At 41.5% G+C, this 27,480-nt stretch overlaps 1 protein-coding gene across 1 annotated transcript in view; it reads left to right on the top strand.

The window, feature by feature from the left end:
- LOC126474961 (uncharacterized) overlaps positions 1–26,160 on the top strand; it is a 442,827-nt gene extending 416,667 nt beyond the window's left edge. Inside the window, exons 6-7 of the mRNA XM_050102486.1 lie at positions 16,576–16,712; positions 25,914–26,160. Coding sequence (XP_049958443.1) covers positions 16,576–16,712; positions 25,914–26,014 — 238 coding nt within the window. The 3' untranslated portion in view covers positions 26,015–26,160. The remainder of the gene's footprint in view (positions 1–16,575; positions 16,713–25,913) is intronic.
- Positions 26,161–27,480: the final 1,320 nt, after the last annotated feature.

Here is a 27,480-nt window from a genome sequence, read left to right as displayed (position 1 = left end):
AGAAAAACTTGCCTTTTTGTAGTTCTCTTGCTCCGTCTCGGGAAGATCAGCCCTGCCGAAATGTCACAATTCGTCAGTTTCAACATTTCATTGACAGGGAACAGGAATTTTATTTAAATTCCTTGAAGCGTTTAGTAATGATTGTGTCAACTGTTGCAGTATTTATTAGGCGATTAGTTCTAAGCTTCTAAGCTTACACGTTCATTTTCAAGCCTGGCCTACTGAGATTGCACTGATAGCGCCTGATCTCAATAAAAAACGTTGAATGGCAACACGTGATCTATAAATGCCTGTTACCAAGTCAAAATAGAGCATGTGTAGCCACTCAACGCTTTTTATTAAGATCAGGCATTGTCGGTGCAGCCTAAATAGACCAGTCTTGAAAATGAACCTGTAAGGTTCGAAACTGATTTCCTAACAAATATTGCTACCTAATAAATATTGCAACTGTTGACAGAACCATTGATAAACATTTTCACAGAATGTAATCAACCTTCATGCCTACGACAAAAATCCGGCAGTTTGTGAGACCAGCTAAAGTTGCAGCATGTCTCAGAACACCGAAGTCTACAAGATACCTTGCAAGTGTGGACAGTTGCACGCTGTACAACATCTTAAGGCGGACAAATAGTGCTCCCTGTATAACAACACAGAAAGGAGGATGAGAGGTTTCGTCGCCTATGCTACCCCGAATATTTGGCTTTAGCTGAGGATGCACTGAAAACGGTCACCGGAACAAATTTGATGGAAACTCTGTCGCCGCTTGCACTAATGGCTTTTGATCTGTGAAATCAAAGAAGCCGTCGAAATAAAATTCACCGATAACTCCTTTTACAAGAGACTGTGACCCGCAGATCAGCAAAGCGTGAGATCCGACGATCGTGCGGTTGAAGCGGGTGCAACGAATACGGAGTCGATGTATGCCAGTATCTGGCTATATGGTTCAAATGTCTCTGAGCACTATGCCAGTATCTGGCTATATGGTTCAAATGTCTCTGAGCACTATGGGACTTAACTTCTGAGTTCATCAGTCCCATAGAACTTAGAACTACTTAAACCTAACTAATCTAAGGACATCACACACATCCATACCCGGGGCAGGATTAGAACCGACGACCGTAGCGGTCGCGCGGTTCCGGACTGCAGCGCCAAGAATTGCTCGGCCACTCCGACCGGCTATCTGGCTATACCATGAGCACCAGGAATGCCAAAGCCGACAGCTGGATTATATAAGGGCGTACGAGCGGTCCATTAGCAGTCATTCTACTTGTCAATGGTTAAGGAATGCCTGGTCTAAAGTTGGTGGCATTGTAACCACTTGGTATGGCTGGAAATTGGAGAACATTTTATTCAATATTTTCGCCACGAGGCCCTATAGTCTTATAAATAATGATAATAAAAGTTATAGGTACTTATAAATAATCATTTATAAGTCAAGACTACAAACATAGCATACAGGGTGTTCGGAAATTCCCGTTACAAACTTCTAGAGCTTGTAGAGGGGAGTGAGTACATAATATTTTTAAGAGGATCCCATATCCAGAAATGTACCGTTCCCGTGCTACAGCCGTTTGAAAACATGTTTGTTACGTAGGTGTGCAAAAGCATGGTCATAGCGGAAATGGGGGAGGGTATCATTTGATGTCGTTCTTTCTCTCTGACCTGGTTCGAAACTCATTCATGTATCTGAGTGTTAAAGCAACATGATTGAGTATACGTTTGTAGAAAACACCAGTATGACTCTTTTGTATCGATAAGCTTACGATAATGGAAGAGCTGCTCGCCGTCTTAATCAAGATCGTTATCCACAATGTCTGCCTGCATTTCCGCCGCAATTTTGCAACGGTTTCGAAAAAGGGTTGCTTTAGCGTCGGTAGGTGCGACTGTCGTGCTCCACTGAGACCCTGAACATCTGAACTGGAAGAGGCCGGACTGCATCACCATGAAGAGATCCCTTCAACGAGTACACGAGCAACTGTGCGTGCAGTGGATGTTGATCCCAACACCGTCTGGTATATTGTGGATGACCAACAACTACACCCATAACACCTCCAATACTCCATACAACATGTTACACTGACAGACACGTGCATAATGCTCGACCCGGGTGAGAGAGTTATGACATCAGTCATTCCGACTTAAGCACCACCCCTGTTGCAAACCTACATAGCAGACATGTATACGAAAGGCGGTAGCACTGAATCGGCACATTTCCGGATATGGGTTTCCATTCAAAATATTATGTACTCACTTCCCTCTACAAGTTCTAGAAGTTTGTTCTAAAATGGCTCCGAGCTCTATGGGACTTAACATCTGAGGTCATCAGCTCCCTAGACTTGAAACTACTTAAACCCAACTAACTTAAGGACATCACACTCATCCATGCCCGAGGCGGGATTCGAGCCTGCGACCGTAGCAGAAGCGCGGTTCCAGACTGAAGCACCTAGAACCTCTCGGCCACTACGGCAGGCTCTAGAAGTTTGTAACGAGAATTTTCGAACACCCTGTATAATTATGATACGTAGTTACAAGTAAAACAGCTAACCATCTTCAGCTATAAAATTTCACACAACATTACATATGAGGCAGAGCAGCGCAACACAAACAGTGTGTACCAATGACGACCAACATTGCTGTCTCTAATCACCTGGGCAGTGACTGTGCTTGTACTTAACAGCATTCGTAGCCAAATCTCCTCTTACACGTACTGCTCATGTAAGTACCACCTTAAACATAAACAGTCCGACTAGGAAATATGAGTAGTGTGCCATTATATAACTGCGAGGATGAATGTGCGAGTTCGTTGAACACATGAACAGTAACATGGTATCACTAATAACTACATGTGAAGAGTGCTTGCCCGCATCTCGTGGTCGTGCGGTAGCGTTCTCGCTTCCCACGCCCAGGTTCCCGGGTTCGATTCCCGGCAGGGTCATGGATTTTCTCTGCCTCGTGATGGCTGGGTGTTGTGTGCTGTCCTTAGGTTAGTTAGGTTTAAGTAGTTCTAAGTTCTAGGGGACTGATGACCATAGATGTTAAGTCCCATAGTTCTCAGAGCCATTTGAACCATTTGAAGAGTGCTTATCACAAAGCAGCGAACTAATCTGCCTCTTTCACGTAGAACCAGTGAACAACAGAGTAATACGCCAGTATCAGAGCAGGCAGACCAGTTACTACATGCTGCGTGATGGGGCTTACAGGAAAACGACACGCCATCTGATGACACTGCAGTCACAATAAATTAATTGAAGCAGAAGATAATTATACCAAATAATATATGATGCATACCGAATGTAATAATAATAATAATAATAATTGTAACCATACATGTAGACGAATTCCAGATTAAAACAAACAGCGTAATGGTAACTTTCATTCATATTACGAAGTGATAAAGTGCCGCTAGGTGACACTTAATTTTTTATACAATGTAATTCAGAGCATTAATAAGAAAATTTTCTTATTGGTGATACCAAGCAGTCAGGTGTAACCAACGTGAAACGCTGGAGTACCCAAGGAGATAAAAATTATTACATTAGTGAGGAACGTACTGGAGACCCACATGTTTTACCTCAGAATGTAAGATGACATATGCGATTCGGAAGCATATGGATGGATTATGTCCTAGCATTCGTAATAGCAACCGATTAATCGTTATAAGTCAACACAGCACAGAAACCAGTAGATATTACAATGCAAGTACGGCATGTCCTAGCATAATCTACAGAAGTCATAACATATCATATATTAGTATATAGCAAGCATATACATACATATATATATATATATATATATATATATATATATATAAAGATATCTGATAGGAAAACGGCCTATTCAAGTGAAGATAGCAATAACATGGCGTGCATCCTAACTCAAAAGTAAATGAACGAAGAGATAGTCGACGAGATCAAGAAACAAGCTCAACCTAGGTACAACAAAGAAAGTCGACAAGATCAAGAAACAAGCTCAACCTAGGTACAACAAAGAATTTGTTATAGAACACCATCACATTTTAATTGTATATATTTAAGAATTAATGCCAGAAGTATGAACAAAATATGGATTTGTCTCATGAATAGTAATCTGATGTCTATATAACAGCGCGAAAAGTCAAACCTATTCAGTTTAAAGTAGGATACCTTTCCTGATCAGTAATTTCTCATACTGGTTAATTTTCAAAAAATTTTCTTAAATCTAGTGGCTTTTTCACTTTTAAATGTGAATATCAGTCACCATTATCCGGTTTGCTTTTGTATGCGACTTATATACTTACTTAATTACAGTTATTATTAGTATACCCTGTATACGTCATACAATAGTTAGTACAGTTATCTTTGTGCTTCAGTTAATATACTGAAACTACAATTCCACCTGGTTGCGAGTCGTTTTCCTGTAAGCCCCACCGCGTAACATCATTAGTGTTCTGCCTGACCAGACATGGGCATATTACTCTGTTGTTTAATAGTGTCACGTTAAAGAGGGAAATTAGTTCGCCAATTTGTGATAAGCACTTTTCATATGTGAACACTAGCTGATACAATATCATTGCACAATGAGTACGACGGTCTCACAGATTTGAATAAGAATTATGTGGTTTCAACCGTGCAATGTTATAATGACACATTGAGTCGTATTTCCAATCCGGATGTTATATTTGTAGGTGCTACTCACATAAATGTTCACCGAGTTGTACATGTACAAAAAGGTTGGGTTATGAACGGTGTTAAGCTCAAGTACGTAATTTATCGATGACAATCAGTCTCCTGCCGTGCTGGTGATCATACACAGCAATTTTTATGTTATTTTATGTGTACTGAGTTAGAATAGTCATATCGACAGTCTGCATCACACTACTCTCCTTCATGTGTAATTTTTTATAAAATGTCATGTGTGGAGAAGGCTAGGTATTATAGCAAAACTAATTATCATGACTGGAAATAATTTTTGCGATCCTAACTCATAAAGGATTATTTTTAAAAATTTCTAACTTTTAAAGTTGTAAATGTCGTGTGACTAGGATCTCCCGTCGGGTAGACCGTTCGCCTGGTGCAAGTCTTTCGGTTTGACACCACTTCGGCGACTTGCGCGTCGATGGGGATGAAATGATGATTGGGACAACACAACACCAAGTCTCTCAGTGGAGAAAATCTCGGACCCAGCCGAGAATCGAAACCGGGTCTTTAGGATTGACATTCTGCCACGCTGACCACTCAGCTACCGCGGGCGGATACTTGTAACGTTAATGGGTCACTTATCTCCAACCTGACAATGTCGGAAATAATAAAGAGGACAAGCTCTTCCTCTAATAATGGACCATGAAATTAGAAATTTTCACAAAAATACTCTTACAAAATCAGCGAATTAAGATTCGATTGAAGTTACATTAAAATACATTTTATGTACGGATTACGCCCACGAAACAGGTACATGCGTCTTACGTACTTCAGCAATTTTGACTTTAAGTACACAAAATAATTTAATTGTAATTATGTGGCACAACTTCATGCATATTCAAATGATAAACTCCTTACCATAGACTGAGATAGTAAGTCATGGGATACTTCCCAATATCGTGTCGGACCTCGTATTGCTGGCGTAGCGCAGCAACTCGACGTGCCACGGACGCAACAACACTTTGGAAGTCCCCTGAAGAAATATTGAGCCCTGCTGCCTCTACAGCCGTCCACAGTTGCGAGTGTTACCGCTGTAGGATGTTGTGCACTAACTGACATCTCGATTAAGTCCCATGATTGTCCGATAGGATTCATGTCGGGCGATATGGATGGCCTAATCATTCGCCCCAAATGTCCAGATTGCTCCCAGTGGCCAAAGCGTTTGCTCGAATTGTCCAGAATGTTCTTATAACCAATCTCGAACAATTGTGGCCCGTTACATAACATCGTTGTTTGGGAACACGAAGTCCACGAATGGCTGCAAATGGTCTCCAAGCAACCAGACATAGCCTACTCATTTACAGTCAACGATCGGTTCGGCTGGACGAGAGACCCAGTCCATTCCATGTAAACACAGCCCACACCATTACGGCGCCACCACCAGCTTGCACAGCCTTTTTGACAACTTGGGCCCATGGCTTCATGGAGTCTGCACCGTACCCTAGCACTAAAGTCATCTCTTGCCAACTGAATAGGCCATGGTTTTCCAGTAGTCTAGGGTCAACCGATATGGTTACGAGCCTAGGAGAGGCGCTGTAAGCCGTGTTGTGCTGTTAGCAAAGGTACTCGCGAAGGTTGTCTGCTGCTGTAGCTCATTAACGCCACATTTCACCGCACAGTGGGACGTACAAAGAACGTACATCCCACATTGATTTCCGCGTTGTTTTTCACGTACTGTAGTGTTGCGTGTCTGTTGACATTGACAACGACAGAGAGCAGCGGCGTTTCCCTATAGTGAATTCCATCGGCCGCCGCATTGTCCGCACTCAGAAGTAATGCGTAAAATTTGGTGTTCTCGGCTCATTCTTGGCACTGTGGATTTCGACATACTAAGTTCCCTAACGACTTGCGAAATGAAATGTCCCCATGCGTCTAGCTCCAACTAGCATTCCGCCATAAGAGTTTGTTAATTCTTGTCGTGTGGCCATAATCTCGTCGGAATCTTTATACGTGTACAAATGACAGCACTGCCGTTAAGTGCGTACCTTTATACGCGATAAAATCGGCATCTGTATATGAGCATTCCACTATAACATTATTTTTGTCATCTCAGTGTGCACTGTTACGTACATGTACACTACTGGCCATTAAAATTGCTACACCACGAAGATGACGTGCTACAGACGCGAAATTTAACCAACAGGATGAAGATGCTGTTATATGCAAATGATTAGCTTTTCAGAGCATTCACACAAGGTTGGCTCCGGTGGCGACACCTACAACGTGCTGACATGAGGAAAGATTCCGACCGATTTCTCATACACAAACAGCAGTTGACCGGACTTGCCTGGTGAAACGTTGTTGTGATGCCTCGTCTAAGGAAGAGGAATGCGTACCATCATGTTTCCGACTCTGATAAAGGTCGGATTGTAGCCTATCGCGATTTCTGTTTATCGTATCGCGACATTGCTGCTCACGTTGGTCGAGATCCAATGACTGTTAGCACAATATGGAATCGCTGGGTTCAGGAGGGTAATACGGAACGCCGTGCTGGATCCCAACGGCCACGTATTACTAGCACTCGAGATGACAGGTATCTTATCCGAATAGCTGTAACGGATCGTGCAGCCACGTCTAGATCCCTGAGTCAACAGATGGGGACGTTTGCAAGACAACAACCATCTGCGCGAACAGTTCGACGACGTTTACAGCAGAATGGACTATCAGCTCGGAGACCATGGCTGCGGTTACTCCTGACGCTGCATCACAGACAGGAGCACCTGCGATGGTGTACTCAACGACGAACCTAGGTGCACGTATGGCAAAACGTCAGTTTTTCGGATGAATCCAGGTTCCCTTTACAGCATCATGATGGTCGCATCCGTGTTTGGCGACATCGCGGTGAACGCACATTCGAAGTGTGTATTCGTCATCGCCATACTGGCGTATCACCCGGCGTGATGGTATGGGGTGCCATTGGTTACACGTCTCGGTCACCTCTTGTTCGCATTGACGGCGCTTTGAATAGTGGACGTTAGGCCTACATTTCAGATGTGTTACGACACGTGGCTCTACCCTTCAGTGGATCCCTGCGAAACCCTACATTTCAGCAGGATAATGCACGACAGCATGTCACTGGTCCTGTACGGGCCTTTCTGGATACAGAAAATGTTCGACTGCTGCCCTGGCCAGCACATTCTCCAGATCTCTCACCAATTGAAAACGTCTGGTCAATGGTGGACGAGCAACTGTCTCGTCACAATACGCCAGTCACTACTCTTGATGAATTGTGGTATCGTGTTGAAGGTGCATGGGCAGCTGTACCTGTACACGCCATCCAAGCTCTGTTTGACTCAATGCCCAGGCGTATCAAGGCCGGTATTACGGCCAGAAGGGGTTGTTCTGCGTACTGATTTCTCATGATCTATGCACCCAAACCGCGTGAAAATGTAATCACATGTCAGTTCTCGTGTAATATATTTGTCTAATGAATACCCGTTTATCCTCTGCATTTCTTCTTGGTGTAGCAATTTTAATGGCCAGTAGTGTAATATAAAAGCATCGTTTTCTGTGTTATCCCTCACAAGCGATATCGTGCGCTCTTCGGTGCTCCTTTCTCAAATTCAGAACAAGTGATCTCTAGAGCCTCTTCGCCCGTACGGACTAAAGTGCACGCACACTACCTCAGTGGCAACCTTCTTTTGGTTCCATATTCACTCTGGATAAAAAGCTATTTCCTACCAACCTCTGTCACTATCACAAGTACCCACTTATAATCAGCATATTGTACTACACGTCACTGATGGCTCCAACAAGACTAAAATAAACGTACCACATCACAACACGTACCTCCAACCACTTGTATAGAACACTCCTACTTAACAGGAGACATTATTATATGTTTGCCTTTAGTGTGCAACCGAGCGAAGAAACCGTTGATTTACGATTTCTACATAAATGAATCAACCAAAATAAGTATTCCAAAATCAGAAAAAAACTCAAATGTATTTCTCCTTGCCATCACCAAGAATAAAAGCATCACAACGGCTCACTAGTGGATAGAATGAATCACGACCTTCTGGTAACAAACATGAGGAAAAATAATCACGTACCTGCAATTACAATTAGACATTTGATGTGGTGTGAATCAGTATACAGGGTGATTCAAAAAGAATACCACAACTTTAGGAATTTAAAACTCTGCAACGACAAAAGGCAGAGCTAAGCACTATCTGTCGGCGAATTAAGGGAGCTATAAAGTTTCATTTTGTTGTAAATTTGTTCGCTTGAGGCGCTGTTGACTAGGCGTCAGCGTCAGTTGATGCTAAGATGACGACCACTCAACAGAAAGCTTTTTGTGTTATTGAGTACGGCAGAAGTGAATCGACGACAGTTGTTCAGCGTGCATTTCGAACGAAGTATGGTGTTAAACCTCCTGATAGGTGGTGTATTAAACGTTGGTATAAACAGTTTACGGAGAATGGGTGTTTGTGCAAAGGGAAAAGTTCTGGACGGCCGAGAACGAGTGATGAAAATGTAGCACGCATCCAGCAAGCATTTGTTCGCAGCCCAGGAATTGGCTGTTCCCTCAGCTCGAACAAGAAGCACAACAATTCATATCTCAGCAGGATGGAGCGCCACCACATTGGCGCTTATCTGTCTGTAACTACCTGAACGTCAACTACCCGAGGCGATGGATCGGCCGCCAGGCAGCCCGTGACAGAGCACTTCATCACTGGCCTCCAAGAAGCCCTGACCTTACCCCCTGCGATTTTTTCTTATGGGGGTATCTTAAGGATATGGTGTTTCGGCCACCTCTCCCAGCCACCATTGATGATTTGAAACGAGAAATAACAGCAGCTATCCAAACTGTTACGCCTGATATGCTACAGAGAGTGTGGAACGAGTTGGAGTATCGGGTTGATATTGCTCGAGTGTCTGGAGGGGGCCTTATTGAACATCTCTGAACTTGTTTTCGAGTGAAAAAAAACCTTTTTAAATACTCTTTGTAATGATGTATAACAGAAGGTTATATTATGTTTCTTTCATTAAACACACATTTTTAAAGTTGTGGTATTCTTTTTGAATCACCCTGTACTTTACCCATGCAAAATACGTCCCAAAGTAGCAAAGAACAACAAATAAACATATCGATAATATGTGAAAGTCAAACCTCCTGCCTCTCTCTGTAAGTGTGCATTCACTAGTACATACATTGTTCATTTCGTAATTTACTTCAAAATCGTTTACGCATGGCTGCCGCACGATGTACTAACGAAAGTAGTGCAACCTCCCTACGCACTTCAATCGATGCTATACTTTCCGTGTTGGCAAATCTATTCACATTCCGCCTAACCACACGATCTGTTTCGATCGGCAGAGTTCTAAAATGAGGATCACGGCTTCGCCTGCTTGATTCTGTCTCATCGTGAACACGCAGCTGCCTCACGTTTACGTTGTCACGCGAGTGTTCTGCACTTCCTCTTCCCTAGAAAATCTTTCCACAGACTCCAAGTACTGAATGAACTTGTCAGACTGTCACGAGGCGCTGAAGTAAGCCTCTTACGTCGGTAGACGGGCAACTTGCTCTCTAATCCCATCACTACAACCTCGGGCTCGCGGTTCCAATTTATTTCTCAAATAGGATCATTTAGGAAACAATTTTCTCGAGAAATCCTATATAAATTCTTGCCCTGGTTCTCTTCTCCACCTATCAAACCTCCGAACCCCTCCGAACCCCTCCCAACTGTCCTGTTTGACTCACAGATTCTGGATAAAAGATCAATGCAATCATAGTTTCGCATTTCATCATTACTTCTGCTAATCATCGCAGTTCCTCTCTTGGCAAGTCAGTTTTGACGTAGAAAATTTTGCCCTTTCATCGCACCCTCTACGCAATACATGTTCATCATCATTTCACCATTCCTCAGGATGTACATGACACCAGCATTAAAACGCTGAAACTGCCTGCATCTAATGAATGCAGATTTCTTGGGCTCTACTGTAGTATTGGCAATATTACTGTCCCTGCCACTTGCTGTTTTCTGTTTACTTTACTGTTTAGCGTTATAACATTAATCCCCACAGATCCCAGTTGTACATTAATATCAGGATCAAATTCTCTCGCCTCGGATTGCCGAGCTGTTTCACCATAAATCTGCGTGTACCGAATAGTAAATTCTCTACTTACAGCGTGAAGCTCTCATATTTTGTATTTCACTCCGATATGTTTGTCGACAAATTTTGGACACCCTACCTACTTTTCTTTCCACCTGCTTTTCAAAAACCTCGCAACTTTCTAGTCAGACTTTCTGCACTACACCAGTGTCAGCCTTTAGGCTGCTGATTACATTATTCATTACTTTATTTAGATCGAAACAAAAAATCTGTTTGTACTGTTCTATCTTTTCGTGTACACTTTTATTAACAGTAACTTGATTAGCCTTCATTCCTCAATGTGGTCATATCCGCCTTCGTTGAATCCAATTTTGGATTTATTCTGTAGTTTATGATCTGTAAAGCATCATTATTTCTAGCGACACTTGAAGCTAATTTTGAATTCACACGCGGATCTAAATTGAAGATATTTATTCGAGGCATCAGAATGATGCAAAAACGCTATTACTGTATCTCTATGCGTTACAGCAGAGTCTGCCGGTTGCCTGCACAGTGCTGTCGTTTACCACATTACTTTGATGTACGGTCACATATGCAGAACTAAAGCTTTGCTTGATATTCTACTGCCTTCGTGTATTTAGGGGGCTGCCTAGCCCAACGATGAGTTACCCAAGTCAACCGCGAGTAAAGTACAACGTCACCGATAATAAAGCAGAAAGCAAAGCATGCAAGTGTTGAAAACTCCACTCTGTTCGTAGATTTAAGACACCTCTGTTAAGATCCGCACGAGGATGATGCTGAGTACAGGAGGTGTCATGGTCGCTAGAATATAGGATGGGTGTAATTAAAGTGCAGTTATGATACACGTTCAGTCTGAGCAGTAATTGGAGAGTCGACTGGCGTCCACCAGCAGAATCTGCCATCTAGTGCGACGAGAGTAACCAATCGTCTTTGATGATTGACACTCGCTCACCGAACTCATCGACTATCGAATGGATTTAGAACTTATTGAAAATGTAGGTTATCTATTTAGGGCTTTGCAAGAATACTAGCGAAATATCTTTAACGTTGATGTCGTTGAGAAGAATGTTAAATACTATATATATTTCCTTCTGTAGTAAATTTTGAGAAGTTTTACTCAGAACTGATATAATATTTCATGCATGCTCAATACTTGGGGTGTCATGGTCGCTGGAATATCGGGTGAGTACAATTAAAGTGCAGTTACTCATAAACGTCCAGTCTGAGCTGTAATTATCGTGTGGCAGCGAAGCTAGGTATATATTCTACGCGTTCATGGAAACTATTTACACTGGAGAAAATTAGTTCCAATTTTAGCCATCACGTGCAAATCTGACACGACGAATGCAAGAAAGACGTATAGAAATGTTGCCATATGTAATGGACTAGAAACGGGTCGCTGGTAGGAAAGGTCAAACAAGAGAGAAAGGCATGACGTCGATGTTATTATTAACCGCCGCTTGCGCACTTTGTTTAATATGAGGACCGGAGACGTCGACGAAATGTTGTGCAGCGTCATATTTGCACCTTTCGGCCACAATTTGAACTATATTTTCTCAGTCGTTAATCAGTTCCGCTTTAACGCTATAGAATATCTACCAAGTTTCGCTGTCATACGGTAATTAAAGTCCACATTGGACCTCTGTGAGTCACTGCACATTAATTAGAACCACCCAACACCAACATCAAGGGAGAACCGTGTGAGTCACTTCAGTGAGATGGACAATAGAAAACTCATCGGTGAAAAACGTATATTAGATCTTTTAAGCAAAAGAAAGAAAAAAAATATAACCCATTGTGCACGTAATTCCCGTGTAAGAAGGAAGTGTTTACAGTTAAATTTTCGATACGAACTAGAGTTTTATTGAAATATAAATTACTTCTCTTTATAGTTACATTTATTTAGCTAATTTTCTAGTCTGTCATGAAGTCATACTATAACAATTTGAATTTGATAGGGAACTTAGATGTCACATTTTGATCCATTTCCTTCACACACACACCCCTCCAAACTATGAGAATAACTACTATTCAACCAAAAGTAACGAAAAATGTCTTCTATAGTGGATAATAGCTGGACGTGCCAAACATGTGGAGTAGTCAGTCTTACTGTCGATATAAACGTCACTGACTATCGAGAGACCCAAAAGAAGCTCACTGTGTTACGGAAACATATCTATTGTTTCGTCGCTTATTTCGTTATGAAAATTCGCTGCATAGATGTCACTTAATTCTCTATATTTTATGCCCTCTTAGATTTCTAGAATGAAATAACCATCAAAGAATCACAAATTAAGCAGACCATGTTTATGTCGGTTTGTTTTCTGATACTGTAACTCGTCTGTAATTTAAAAATTTCGTCGTATCCGTAGAAGAACTGACTTCTTGTTATACAGCAGAAAAATAACGGTAGCAAAATGTAAACTCATTCACTGCATCCAACATGACGTTACCGCACTGCCCTGGAGCCCACTGGCTACATTTTTTGCTGCTTAGTGATTGCTAATGAACTCCTAGCACGCCATCCCATTTTCACATGCCGCAGCTCACGTATGGAGAGTACGCGTAGCATTCGTTGATAAATTGTTCACATAATGTCATCACTTTAAAATGCTAGTTTTTTACTCTGTTTCATACCGAAAGTAACTGAACTTACTGTACCACGTGTCAAGCACATCTCAGGTCCTTAAACTGCTATAGTTGATACTGCCATCCTGTAAGCACTCAAGCAGGCCCCAGTGGCCGAGCGGTCCTAGGTACTACAGTCTGGAACCGCGCGACCGCTACGGTCGCAGGTTCGAATCCTGCCTCGGGCATGGATGTGTGTGATGTCCTTAGGTTAGTTAGGTTTAAGTAGTTCTAAGTTGTAGGGGACTGATGACCTCAGCAGTTAAGTCCCATAGTGCTCAGAGCCATTTTGTAAGCACTCAAGATTCATAATTTCACCCCCGCTTCATACGTTATGGAAAATGTTGTCAAAACGTTACGGGCAATATGACTGGTTGAATAACCAAACACGTGACAACTGACACTCTTAGTGCCAAATTTCGCTCTCTTTAGACGTGTACACTCAGGAGACAAAAGTCATGGAATACCTCCTATAGTAGGTCAGACCTCCTTTTGCCTGGCGTAGTGCAGTAACTCGACGTGGCATGGACCTAACAAGTCGTTGGAAGTACCCTGCAGAAGTACTCAGCCCTGCTGCCTACGTAGCCGTCCATGATTGCGAAAGTACTACCGGTGCGGGTTTTCGTGCACGAACTGACCTCTTGATTATTTCCCAAAAACGTTCGATGAGATTTATGTTGGGCCGTCGGGGTGGCCAAATCGTTCACTCGAATTGTCCAGAATGTTCTGAGATGATGCGTTGTCTTCCACGAAAACCCATCGTTGTTTGGAAACATGAAGTCCATGAAGGGCTGCAAATGGTCTCCAAGTAAATGAACATAACCATTCCTAACCAATGATCGGTTCAGATGGACCAGAGGACTCAATTCACACCACATAAGCACAACCCATACCATCATGGAGCCCCCATCATCTTGTTCAGTACCTTGTTGACAACTTGGGTCCGTGACTTCGTCGGATCTGCGCTGCACTCAACGCTCCCATCACCTCTGAAATCGGGACTCATCTGAGCAGGCAACAGTTTTCCAGTCATTTAGGGTCCATAGTCAAGAGCCCAGGAGAGGTGCTGCAGGCAATGTCGTCCTGTTAGCAAAGACACTAGCGTCAGACGTGTGTCGCCACAGCCCAATAACGCCAAATTTCACAGCATTGTCCTGACAGATACGGCCGCCGTACGCCCACATTGATTTCTGCTGTTATTTCACTCAGTGTTGCTTGTCTATTAACACTGACGGCTCTGCGCAAACGTCGCTGCTCTCGATCATTAACTGACGGCCGTGGGGGCACTGTGTGGTCTGTGGTGACAGGTAAGGCCTGAAATGTGGCACATTCAACAAACGGTTGCCTCTGTGGATGGCGAAATATTGTCCATAACAATTTCTGTATGGATTATCCCATGCGTCTGGCTCCAACTATCATTCCGCGTTCAATGTCTGTTAATTCCTGTGACCCTAACAATACCGGGAACCCTTTCAAATGAATCAACAGAGTGCAAATGACAGCTCCGCCAATGGACTATCCTTTTATAACTTGTGTCTGCGATGCTACTGCCATTTGTGGACGTGCATATCACAATCCCATGTCTTTTGTCACCTCAGTGTGATTTGATCACAGAAGCCACGAATCTGACTCTACGGGTTCATAAAATGAATTACACTACTGGCCATTAAAATTGCTACACCACGAAGATCACGTGCTACAGACGCGAAATTTAACCGACAGCAAGAAGGTGCTGTGATTTGCAAATGATTAGCATTTCAGATCATTCACACAAGGTTGGCGCCGGTGGCGACAACTACAAAGTGTTGACATGAGCAAAGTTTCCAACCGATTTCTCATACACAAACAGCAGTTAACCGGCGTTGCCTGGTGAAACGTTGTTGTGATGCCTCGTGTAAGGAGGAGAAATGCGTACCATCACGTTTCCGAGTTCGATTAAGGTCGGATTGTAGCCTATCGCGATTGCAGTTTATCGTATAGCGATATTGCTGCTCGCGTTGGTCGAGATCCAATGACTGTTAGCAGAATATGGAATCGGTGGATTCAGGAGGGTAATACGGAATGCCGTGCTGGATTCCAACGGCCTCGTATCACCAGCAGTCGAGATGACAGGTATCTTATCCCCATGGCTGTAACGGATTGCGCAGCCACGTCTCGATCCCTGAGCCAACAGATGGGTCGTTTGCAAGACAACCAACTGCACGAACAGTTCGACGACGTTTGCAGCAGCGTGGACTATCAGCTTCGAAACCATGGCTGCGGTTACCCTTGACGCTGCATCACAGGCAGGAGCGCCTCCGACGGTGTACTCAACGACGCACCTGGGCGCACGAATGGCAAAACGTCATATTTTCGGATGAATCCAGGTTCTGTTTACAGCATCAGGATGGTCACATCCGTGTTTGGCGACATTGCGGTGAACGCACATTGGAAGTGTGTATTCGTCATCGCCATACTGGCGTGTCACCCGGCATGATAGTAAGGAGTGCCATTGGTTACACGTCTCGTTCACCTCTTGTTCGCATTGCCGGCACTTTGAACAGTGGACGTGACATTTCATATGTGTTACGATCCGTGGCTCTACCCTTCATTCAATCCCTGCAAAACCCTACATTTCCGCCGAATAATGTACGACCGCATGTTGCAGGTCCTGTACGGGCCTTTCTGGATACAGAAAATGTTCGACTGCTGTCCTGGCCAGCACATTCTCCAGATCTCTCACCAATTGAAAACTTCTGGTCAACGGTGACCGAGCAACGGGCTCGTCACAATACGCCAGTCACTACTCTTGATGAACTGTGGTATCGTGTTGAAGGTGCATGGGCAGCTGTACCTGTACACGCCATCCAAGCTCTGTTTGACTCAATGCCCAGGCGTATGAAGGCCGTTATTACGGCCAGAGGTGGTTGTTCTGGGTACTGATTTCTCGGGGTCTATACACCCACATTGCGTGAAAATGTAATCGCATGTCAGTTGTAGTATATCATGTTTGTCCAATGAGTACCCGTTTATCATCTGCATTTCTTCTTGGTGTAGCAATTTTAATGGCCAGTAGTGTATGAGACGCATCTTTTTAACTTTCATAAGCGAAATGTTTAATTGCATATCTTTCACTTAACATTCTTTTTCGTTGATGGCACTGCTCTGGATCTCATGTGTAGATGGTGCATTAGTTGTGTGTGTTTCCGTGCAGCGTGCGGACAGACCTGACGCCAGCGGGCGCCCACAGCTCTCTGCTGGTGGCGCGAGTCAGTAGCGGAGACGCTGGGAACTACACGTGTGCCGTCTCGCCGTCAGAGTTCGCCACTGTCACCGTGCATGTGCTCGACGGTGAGTACGTCCACAGTGACTTCTGTATTAGAAAAATTTTCGGTAGTTGAAGCTTTATAACTCTAGCACTTTTTAGAGAAGTCGTGTTGGAAAGTAAGGATGACAGGGAACAAATTTAATTTGACGACAGTTGGGACCAAGAAGACTATCATTTTGCATGTACGTATTAGAATTTAATATAGGTAAAATTTGCTTGATTGATACATTCATGTTTTTAACTTTCATTTGACTAATGAGTATGTATGCTAACAGTTACAATATCTCATTTTCGTATATGAAATAATGACTGTTGCATGGACAACAACCTCAGCTTCTCCTTTTTTATTTAAAAGAATCTTGTTGTTTACAGTGATATCAATAAATAATGGTGAATACCTCAATGATTTAAATTATTTTGATTTTTTTATCTCACAAATTCCCTACAGTATAGACTGTATAACGGTGTTTAATAAAATTTAACAATAGAAATGCTTTGTGCCCACAATTTGAAAATAGAGTAATCTAAGCAGGTACTTCACATTTTAAAATTCTGGAAATATGTTTATTCCTTTTAATGATTTCTTCTACCACATCCCGTAACTATTTTAGTTTTTTCAGTAAAACTTAACCCAAACTTACCCTTCCACAAATTGCTGCAGATTTCAATGCTGAGCTATCAAGAAGTGTCAGCGTGTGAAACATTCAATGAAACATCATCAATATGAGCTTTCAGATGCGAAGGCCCACTCATGTACCCTGGATGACAGCAGGATACAAAGATTTACGCTTGGCCTGGGCCCATCAACACTGACATTGGACTGTTAATTATTGTAAACATGTTGCCCGGTTGGACGAGTCTCGTTCCAAATTGTATCGAGCAGATCGACGTATAATGGTATGGAGACAACCTCATGACTCCATGGACCCTGCATGTGAGCAGGAGACTCTAATAATGTGGTGAGTGTGCAGCTGGAGGGATATGGGGCCCTTGATAAGTCTAGATATGCCTAACAGATGACACGTAATCACCCTGCCTGATCACCTGCAACCATTCGTGTCAATTCTGCATTCTGATGGACTTGGGCAATTCAAGGCAGGACAATGCGACACCCTTTATGCCCAGAACTGCTATACAGTGGCTCCGAGTTTAAACGCTTCCACAGGCCACCAAACATCCCAGAATGAACATTATTGACCATATCTGGGATGCCTTGCAACGTGCTTTTCAGAAGGGATCTCTGTCCCCTCGTACTCTTACAGATTTATAGACAGCCTTGCAGGATTCATGGTATCAGTTTCCTCCAACACTACTTCAGACATTAGTCGAGTGCATGCCACATCGTGTTGTGGCACTTCTGCATGCTCACAGTGGCCCTGCACGATATTAGGCAGGCCTAACAATTTCTTTGGCTCTTCAGTGTAAATCTTCCATGCTCATGACTGACATCAACACATAAGATGCAAAGTACTTAAGTTTGAAATTCTATAACTAACTCCGAAAGACAGTGTCATATTCATATGTCATATTCAGATGTCATATTCATATTTTCAGGCTCAGAAACCTCCTTAAGCATCAGTATGTCTTTAAAAAGTATGGTGTGAATAAAAGTTAACGACAGTTAAAGAAACTTGCATGTTGTTTAATTTTTTGTGGTCGTCATAAAGTATCCCATCCTTGGTAGTACAAGTTATGAACAATGTGTTTAAGAATGTGCTAAATGATATTTTCGGGTTGTCGAGCCAACCTACATATCAATACCCTTAACAATATTTAACAACGATTAACGAAAAAGGTTTTCTTTACTTTTTTGGTTGATGAAAGTACTCCCCCCCTCCCCCACCCTTGGTAATACGCGTTATAGAAAATGCATTGCTACTGTATTAGTTGATAAGAAACCTTAGATGCTGCATAAATCATTCGAAAATTCTTCTAAAATCTTATTTTGGTTGTTATTTATCACCAAATCTCCCTTGATGTGGTCTGTACTACACTTCCAGCTTAGTATCCCATAGATCTCAAATGTGGCCCTGAAAACAAGAACTTAGCATGTATGATTCTTCATTACTTTAATAAAGACATTCCATCTTGATTTTAGTTAGTCAAATTTTAATGTAACTGCTTTCTGTTCTCATCAGCATTTTTTACTGTCTATGGTACTTATAAAAACTTCATTAATAATCACCTTTGTTCCTTCTGATTGCAAGTAAAATACACAATCAGTGTGAAGTAAATTAATTTCAATACTGAAGCATCATTATACATTGATAATTCTGAACATCATACATAAATTACAATAGTCTTTTTCGAACAGGCACTGGTAGGTGCTAAATCAGTCTCTTTATCATGCTACTATAAAAATCAACCTGCAAGGCTACAAGTTATCACCTTAGTATGTACTCGTATGTATGTATGCAGTCCTTCATGATTTTCATAATAACAATTCTGTCTCATGTATAGAAATGTAAAGTCTATCTTTGGAACGTCAGATATGAATCAAGTTACAGGCTGTATATAATTCATGGATGTCATAAAACAAATGCATTTGAAAAGCCACAAATTATCTACCCAAAACCCTCATGAAAAAGCGAAATTTTCTAATAATTTTTTAAATACTCTTCATAATAAAAAATGAGTAGACATGGTTGAGCAAACTTAATTGTTTGATTAATTATTGTAAAATAGTAACTTTTTAATGTTCATACAATTTATAAATTAAAAGTACTTGGGGAAACAAAAAGACGAGTGCTCTACCGTTTGCAAAGTTATCATATACTTTATTTTCAAATTATGTCGACAATGCTTGCATTTTCCCCTTGTTCATGCTTGTTACACAGGCTCATATGTATCAAACAAATTTCACAGGTTCACTACTGTTTACCAGATCTTTGGCTGATGCTAAGACGCAAAAACGTAAATAGCAGTGGAGAATATAGTGCTCGATGTGAGCACACTATTAGTTTTTTGTATGGACAAACTGTAATTTGTAAAACATTTTATTCAATATACTGGAATTGCTAAGCATAAAGGTATAAAAAGAGTAACTAGAGTAACCGAAACTTCAAATCATATAAAATACTGATGAATATTGCTCGTGAAAAACTGTGCAAACTAAAGGCAAATATATCATCTGACGTGCACACAACCTCATGGAGTAATACACTTCACTTTTCAAGCTGCTGCAGAGATGTGGCTTAGTTTATTCTTCGCATCAGAACATTTGTCTATGAAGTAGAGCCTGCCTTGTGTTATATTTTATGCGCAGCCTATCAGTAGTCGAATGTCTCAGGTGCGCAGAACTTTGATGGATGGAACAACTTTAGAATAAAGAACAGAATACCGACGGTTTTCTTTAACTTCAGAGCATTTTTGAAACGCATTGATCTCCAATTCTGAAATTCGTTCACTTGGAACAAAATCTAGTCAGTCCCAAAGGCATCTGTGGGCTTCCAAGGAAGACCTGTAGCCTCCATTTGCAATGGCAGATGTACACCAGCTGTCTTCGTCCTCTTACAATGGGCTACTAATTTCTTATTTCGGTACTATAGTTTTCTTCTGTGTTTTGACAACTTTCATTGACATTACCATTCGGAACTGGTTTTTTCATGATTCCCAGCTACGAGACCTTCGAAACAACTTTTTCATCGAAATTTACATTCAAATCTATCAATTCACGTTATAGTTCTCATTTTTCTACTTTTATATGCCTTTCCTAAGTAAAAAGAAGCGAAATAGGTATTTCCAAAACCAAATAGCTCTCTATTTACCTGCAAAGAGGGACCAATCTCCAAGAGTTTTTCTTTACAGTGTTTGACGAAGGGCACTTTGTGAATATCACTGCCATTTCCTCCTCCTCCTCCCCCCCCCCCCCCCCCCCCTCGTCACCAGCCCTTTCCTGTTTCAGTTGAGAATTGTCCACATTAAGAACGATTGCTGATAAGCGTCTGTGTGATCTCTCTCTAATTTTACCTTCACGGTTTTTTCACGAGGTACACGTAAGGGGAAGCAATTTACTCATTATTTCTTCTAAGAATATAGGCCTAAACTACCGAAATTTTAACAGTAAAGCACATAGTGAAGCTGGATGCGTTTCTTATTGCGCCTGCCACAAACACTGGCTGAGCATACTCGCTTCTTCGTATCTTCTCTATTTCCTCCATAAAACCTACAATGCACAGATCGAGATTCGGTCTTCTTCGTATCGTCTCTATTTCCTCCATCAAACCTACAGTACTGTTGAGCAGTATTGAAGGATAGGTCGAACAAGACGTTAGTAAAACAGCACATTGGTTGGTCGACTACACTTCATGAGGATACGTCCAATGTTCCTCAGTTTCGTGTCAGCCCTATCTGCGGTTAAAATCACTGTCTGATCATAATCCTAGATATTCAATGGACTACTTCCATATTGCTCTGCAATCGTGTAATGATTCAATAATTGGTCTACCTTCCTACTTACGCGCAGCTTGTTACACCTCTTACTTGTGAACTATCTTTTCTGCTACTTTTCCCATTTCCTTTGTAGCTGAACATTATTTTTAGGTATCTGTTGTAGACCATTCTTTAATGTTATTAAACCATTTTATCTAATGTGTTTCAGTTCTTCGTATTAAACTCTTTAGAATGTAAGCCACTTGCGATGCGATTAGCTCTCATTCATCACAATTGTGACTGGAAATCTTGTAAGAGGTATGCGACCTTCATGATCATAAAACTACAAGTAATTTATGAAAGCTAGATGACTGCGGCGAAATGGGTACTAGATGTTTCTAGATGAGTTCATTTCATACCTCATTACGCTTTTCGATCTCTGCCCATTTTCAAATGACCTGATAAAAACACAGAGACAAGTACAAAGTTACATGATGTACATAAAACACTGGTGACCTAAATAATCAATGAAGCTGCAACATATCTGCAGAAGAATCATTTTTGATAGACGAACACATACCATTCATTCTGAACCCATACCATTTTAAATAAGCGTTAAATATAACTTTGACAAGTAAGTAAAAAATCGTCTGGAAAACTATGTAGTTAAAAAAAAATTTCGGCAGTAACTACATACGAAGATCTAAAATGGACAAAACTTACAGTGGAGTGATAGAAACGGCTTCTTGCTCCAGCTATGAAAACAATGTATCAAAAGATGGCGTGACTATAGTGAGGCTGCTTTACTAGATGGTTCAAATGGCTCTGAGCACTGTGGGACTTAACGTCTGAGATCATCAGTCCCCTAGAACTTAGAACTACTTAAACCTAACCAACCTAAGGACATTACACACATCCATGCCCGAGGCAGGATCCGATCCTGCTATCGTAGTGGTCAAGCAGTTCCAGACTGTAGCGCCCAGAACCGCTCGGCCACCCCGGCCGGCTTTACGAGATAATTACAGCGTTATCACCAGTTAAATATTTGTCCTCAACAAATTTCATGTTAAAATGTTATATGAAAATACATTTATTTATGAATTTTAAGAGTTTCTTTTTCCAACCTGTTAGGAAAAAAATTATATCTAGAAGGACTTTATTATTTTTTACACACACAGCTTAATTTGTTCTTATACAGTGGGTAACAGGAAAAACTACACATAATTTTATTGATAGAAAATGATAGGACGAGTATTTCTTTGTAATTATAATTTCTAACAAACCCACAAGAACAAGAGAGTGAAATATGTAAGTGAGGAGGAGTACATGGAGACTTGGAACAGTAGAAGTTCAATATCGAAACTTATTTACCTACTTCTCTTTTATTCATAAGCAGTCCGTCAAACACACCAAAAAAACACTTCCGACATCTAGAGGTGTGCTCATTAATTATAGGATTTAGAGCTAGCCGACTGATGGTAGATTTCAAGTTCCTTGAAAATATCTAAAATACTGACATGTTTCAGAGTGTAGTAAGGAAACGCAATTCTCTGTTGTGGTGAGCTGGTGGCTTTGGTCTTTCAAACAACAACACAACGCACTCTTGCTAATCGCATAGCTGTGTTCTCTAAATCTTATCTTGCTCTTCCAGTTTGGCCAATGCAGAATTTATCGAAAAATCCAAATTTCGTTTTACAGACACCTACGTTACAAGATTTATCATGTGTCATATCTGTACTTTAAAGTAATAACTTCCCTAGTTAGTTATTTTTTTCGAAAAGCGTCCTGAATCCTAAATATTTTAAAGGCCTCTGTTATTTTTTCTGAAATATGTCCAGTGAATGACAGTAAAATATGTTTCGCCGCTACTTTATTTTCAGTTGCGTCTCTTTCTACTTTTGTAAATATTTTTCCCCAAGTTCCTGATTGCAGTTTCAGCAAACTCTATGAATATTTGTATTAATTTCTTTATCATTTGCTTTTTTGTCTTTTGCAATTTTGTTTAGCGCCATAGTTCTCCTGACGATTTTAGAGTTACTTGTCAAAGTTATATTTAACACTTATTTAAAATGGTGTCTATTGGTCCCTCAAAAATGTTTATTGTGCAGATATGTTGCAACTACAATGCTCATTTTTGATAGCTGTCTTTTATGTACGTCGTGTAACTTTATAATTGCTACTGCATTTTTGTCTACATCTACACCTACATCTAAATGGATATTCTGCAAACCACATTTAAGTGGCAGGCAGATGGTTCGTCGAAACAACACAATTCTCTATTATTCCAATCTCGTATAGCACGCGGAAGGAACGAACACCTGTATCTTTCCGTACGAGCTTTGATTTCCCTTATTTTATCATGGTGATCGTTTTTTCCTATGTAGGTCGGTGTCAACAAAATATTTTCGTATTCGGAGGAGAAAGTTGGTGATTGCAATTTCGTGAGAAGATTCCGCCGCAGCGAAAAACGCCTTTGTTTTAATGATATCCACCACAAGTCCTGTATCATTTCAGTAACTCTCTCCCCTTTGTTTCACGATAATACAAAATGTGCTGCCTTTCTTTGAACATTTTCGATGTACTCCGTCGAACCTATCTGGGACGGATACCACACCGCGGAGCAGTATTCTAAAAGAGGAAGGACAATCGTAGTGTAGGATGTCTCCTTACAAATCTGTCACATTTTCTAAGAGTCCTGCCAATGAAACGTAGTCTTTGGTTAGCCTTCCCCACAACATTTCCTATGTGTTCCTTCCAATTGAAGTTGTTCGTAATTGTGATTTCTAGGTATTTAGTTGAATTTACAGCCTTTAGATTTGACTGATTTATCGTGCAACAGAAGTTTAGTGGATTCCTTTTAGCACTCACGTGGATCACCTCACACTTTTCATTATTTAGGATCAATTGCCGATTCGCACCATAGAGATATCTTTTCTAATCGTGTCACAATTTGTTTTGATCTTCTGATGACTTTATTAGTCGATAAACGACAGCGTCATCTGAAAACAACCTAAGACACCTGCTCAGATTGTCTCCCATATCCTTTATACAGATAAGGAACAGGGCCTCTAACACTACCTTGGGGAACGCCAGAAATCATTTCTGTTTTACTCGATGACTTTCCGTCAGTTACTACGAACTATCACCTTGCTGACAGTAAATCAGGAATACAGTCACGTAACTGAGACGATATTCTTTAAACACGCAATTTCACTACAATCCGCTTGTGTGGTACAGTTTCAAAAGCATCCGGAATTCCAGAAATACGGAATCAGTTTGAAATCCCTTGTTAATAGCACTCAGCACTTCGCCTGTGTGAAGAGCTAGTCAGGTCATCTGAAGATGGGCAGAGCCCGAAATGCGCAGTAAGGGATAGAACAAACGGGTCTAAAAAACATCTGGTACCTGTTTTTCCTCTGTCAACCGGCTGCTTTAAATTCTTTTTTTGTTTAAAATATTATCTAGCCTCAGTTCTAGCGTAGATACTTCATTTCTGCTTCCTGAGTTCTTCATTGTTTCTTTTTCTGGCAAGGTAGAAACACTGTACTCCATAAGGGATTATGCGGAGTGCCACGATTTTACAAAATGACACCCTGTATAAACTCCACATACTTCAAAAGAATCATGTGGTGTTTACACGCTAGATTTGAAATGTGGCTATGACCAATGGTGATGTCGGGCCCAAGCGTGACGTTTTGTCTTATGGCACGATTGATAGCTACGTACTGGGGCAACGTCACAGCGAGAACGAAATAATTAAAGAAAATAGAAACGTTGTAGTTGTGAGACCTGAGTTTCTCCAAGTGTATACGATATTTGAGTATCTTACGGGAAGGCAGCCGAGTAACGTCATCGACAATCGGTGATATATCGATAAGTGACCACCCTATCATTTTCAAGGCAAAACTGCAGCATGTAAGGGCTGTACAGCAATTCCGGTAATATAAAAAGCACACACACACACACACACACACACACACACACACACACACACACACGCTGTAGACGCTAGGGTCACCACAAACAAAAAACAACCGCGCCGCAAGTTATCGATCGCAAAAATTACTGAACAACTGGTGATGTAGCTTTAACTCTGTTCCATTGTTTATTAACAAGGTACAGAGCAGAATTCCATGCAAAATGTGAGGAAATACCTCCTCCTTTCTTTCCAAGGTTACTTGATACTATAATTGTAGCTGCTTCCTTAACAGCACTATCGCAATAGCTGGAATGCGTGTCAGAATTTCTTGTTGTTATATTCCATAGGATTACCGGTGCCGAGACAATGTCCCCCAGCAGCCGATTTGCTCGGCTATTGTAAGTAAATACGACGCTTATGCTCAGTACAACAGTCTTCCATGGTTCTGATAGTCTTACCAATATGTGATTTGCCACAACTGCAAGGAATGCGGTAGGTACTAGACATCCTCCTTAGCCAAATCAAGAACCTAAAACGATCCTAATCTTAGATGGAGATTTGAAAACACATTTCAAATCATATTTGCGCAAAATACGACCAGTGTTGTTGTAATGCTCCCTGCGTAAAGGAGAAAGGTCGAAGACCTTAGTGCCAGTTCGGTATTATCATCACTCACTAAATGCGCTGTTGGTCACCTGTCAAAATATTGACGGTCGTCGACGACGTGACCCGGTTGCATTCCCTTGCGTTATTTGAACACTGTAGTTGTAGACTGTTTCTTTCCAGAAGACGTTGTCAGCCACCGAAATCCTGTCTGAAAATTTACTGAGCAAAAGCACTGTAGTTACAACTTGCAGCTGTACTGTCCTCCAATGTCACAGCCCTGGCTTCCACAGCTGCTACCGTTGGCTTTATCTAGTCTCCTTCTCCACAGGAGAGCGGCCGGCGGAGCTTCACCTGGGTCACAGCCAGCGAGTCTCCACTGGTGGTGGTCTGCTGCTACTGCTGGCTTTGGTCCTGGGCATCTGCAGCTAAGGACCGGCCGCTCCAGTCGCGGCCGAAGAAGGCGGCGTTCTCGATAAATACCGCGCCACGCAACTACTGCTGCCGGCCTCGATTGTGTCATGGGATACTGTGGACGGCGCTCAGTTGTTTATAGGCGTGGGTTGCAGGGAAGGTGGCTGCTATTGGACCAGAGTACACAGTGCATCTGTCGTTCAGATTCGATTCCAAATCTGAAACGTGCTGCTGTCACTGGGATCATAAGTCATCAGTGAAGAAAGTCGGGAATGGTCTGCTTGGCTACAGCATTCTGGGGAATGAACGGTGTTTACTGCAGTGGAAGGAAAACGTCAAATCCTTTGGTACATCTGCTACATGGTTGCTATGTTAATTCATGAAGAAGAGTACACGTTATTCAGCTGAAGGCAGTACGGTGGCTAAAAAGTGTTCATTTCAATAATTGGGTCTTGAAATATGATCTACGATGTATAATGTTTATTAATAAACGTGATATTTTGTATTATATTCATAAATTACCTCTAAATTTCAGTTTGTCGCTGCCATGCTGATTCTTGCTTCAAGAAATAATTTCCAGTTCATCTGGTCTCTATTCATCTATTCTAAATATCAATGAAATAAAAAGAGTTACTGTCCTTCCTAACTTCCATTCTGCAATACCGCCTCAAGTTAAAGTTTGTGTAGGCTAATAGATCTAAGTGCTGACTTCGTCCACAATGATTCAGAAGTCTCGCTTCGAAAAAAGCGTGTCATCGAAACGTAAGTCTGCTGCACACTTTCCTATTCTGTTTACTCCAGTCAATAAGCTAATAAATTAAATAAATTAATTAAGTTAAAGCAAAAACAGTGTTCTGCTAGTACTGAAGCATAGGATATCTAAATCAAAAAGGTGGAGAAATACTGCATCAGTTTGCCGCCCTTCGGCGACGAAGTAATTAAAGATTAAACACAAAGGAAGGATCTCAGTCCAAGTAACACATTTGAGGTACACGCGAAAGACATATCTGGCTGACCAAATGAACTATGTACTCCTCTCCTTGCTAGAGCGGTATCAGGCCGCTAACCATTTCACCACATCCGTGGTTTCCAGACATGTTCGGGTGAGCATTTTCTTTTTCTTACTTTTGTGCTCACTGTTTTCTAGGCTAGCACCTTCTCACAGATTTCGGAATGTTTCCATCCAGTAGTTTTGTACATGGAAAAACATTATAACGTTATACATGTGTGCCTGAATAAATATTCTAATGAAATTGTTATCTAATGATTGTAGACTCGAAATCGTCCATATAGCTGCTGTAGGTACACAAATAAAGGGGAAGGAAGTAACACACTTGATATCTACTTCTACAGAGTCGTAAAATGAATGTTTCCAAGCAGAATGATAAACGGTATTGATTGTTTATTCTTTTTTAATACTGAACCTGTGATGCGCTTGGTTTCATTTCCAACATCAAAGCGTTTGGACTACGGTATTTTCCTAA

The sequence above is a fragment of the Schistocerca serialis genome, chromosome 4 (genome assembly GCF_023864345.2).
Source record: "Schistocerca serialis cubense isolate TAMUIC-IGC-003099 chromosome 4, iqSchSeri2.2, whole genome shotgun sequence".
NCBI classification, from domain to species: domain Eukaryota; kingdom Metazoa; phylum Arthropoda; class Insecta; order Orthoptera; family Acrididae; genus Schistocerca; species Schistocerca serialis.
Note: the sequence above shows the minus strand (reverse complement) of the source record. Positions and strands in the feature narration are given on the sequence as shown.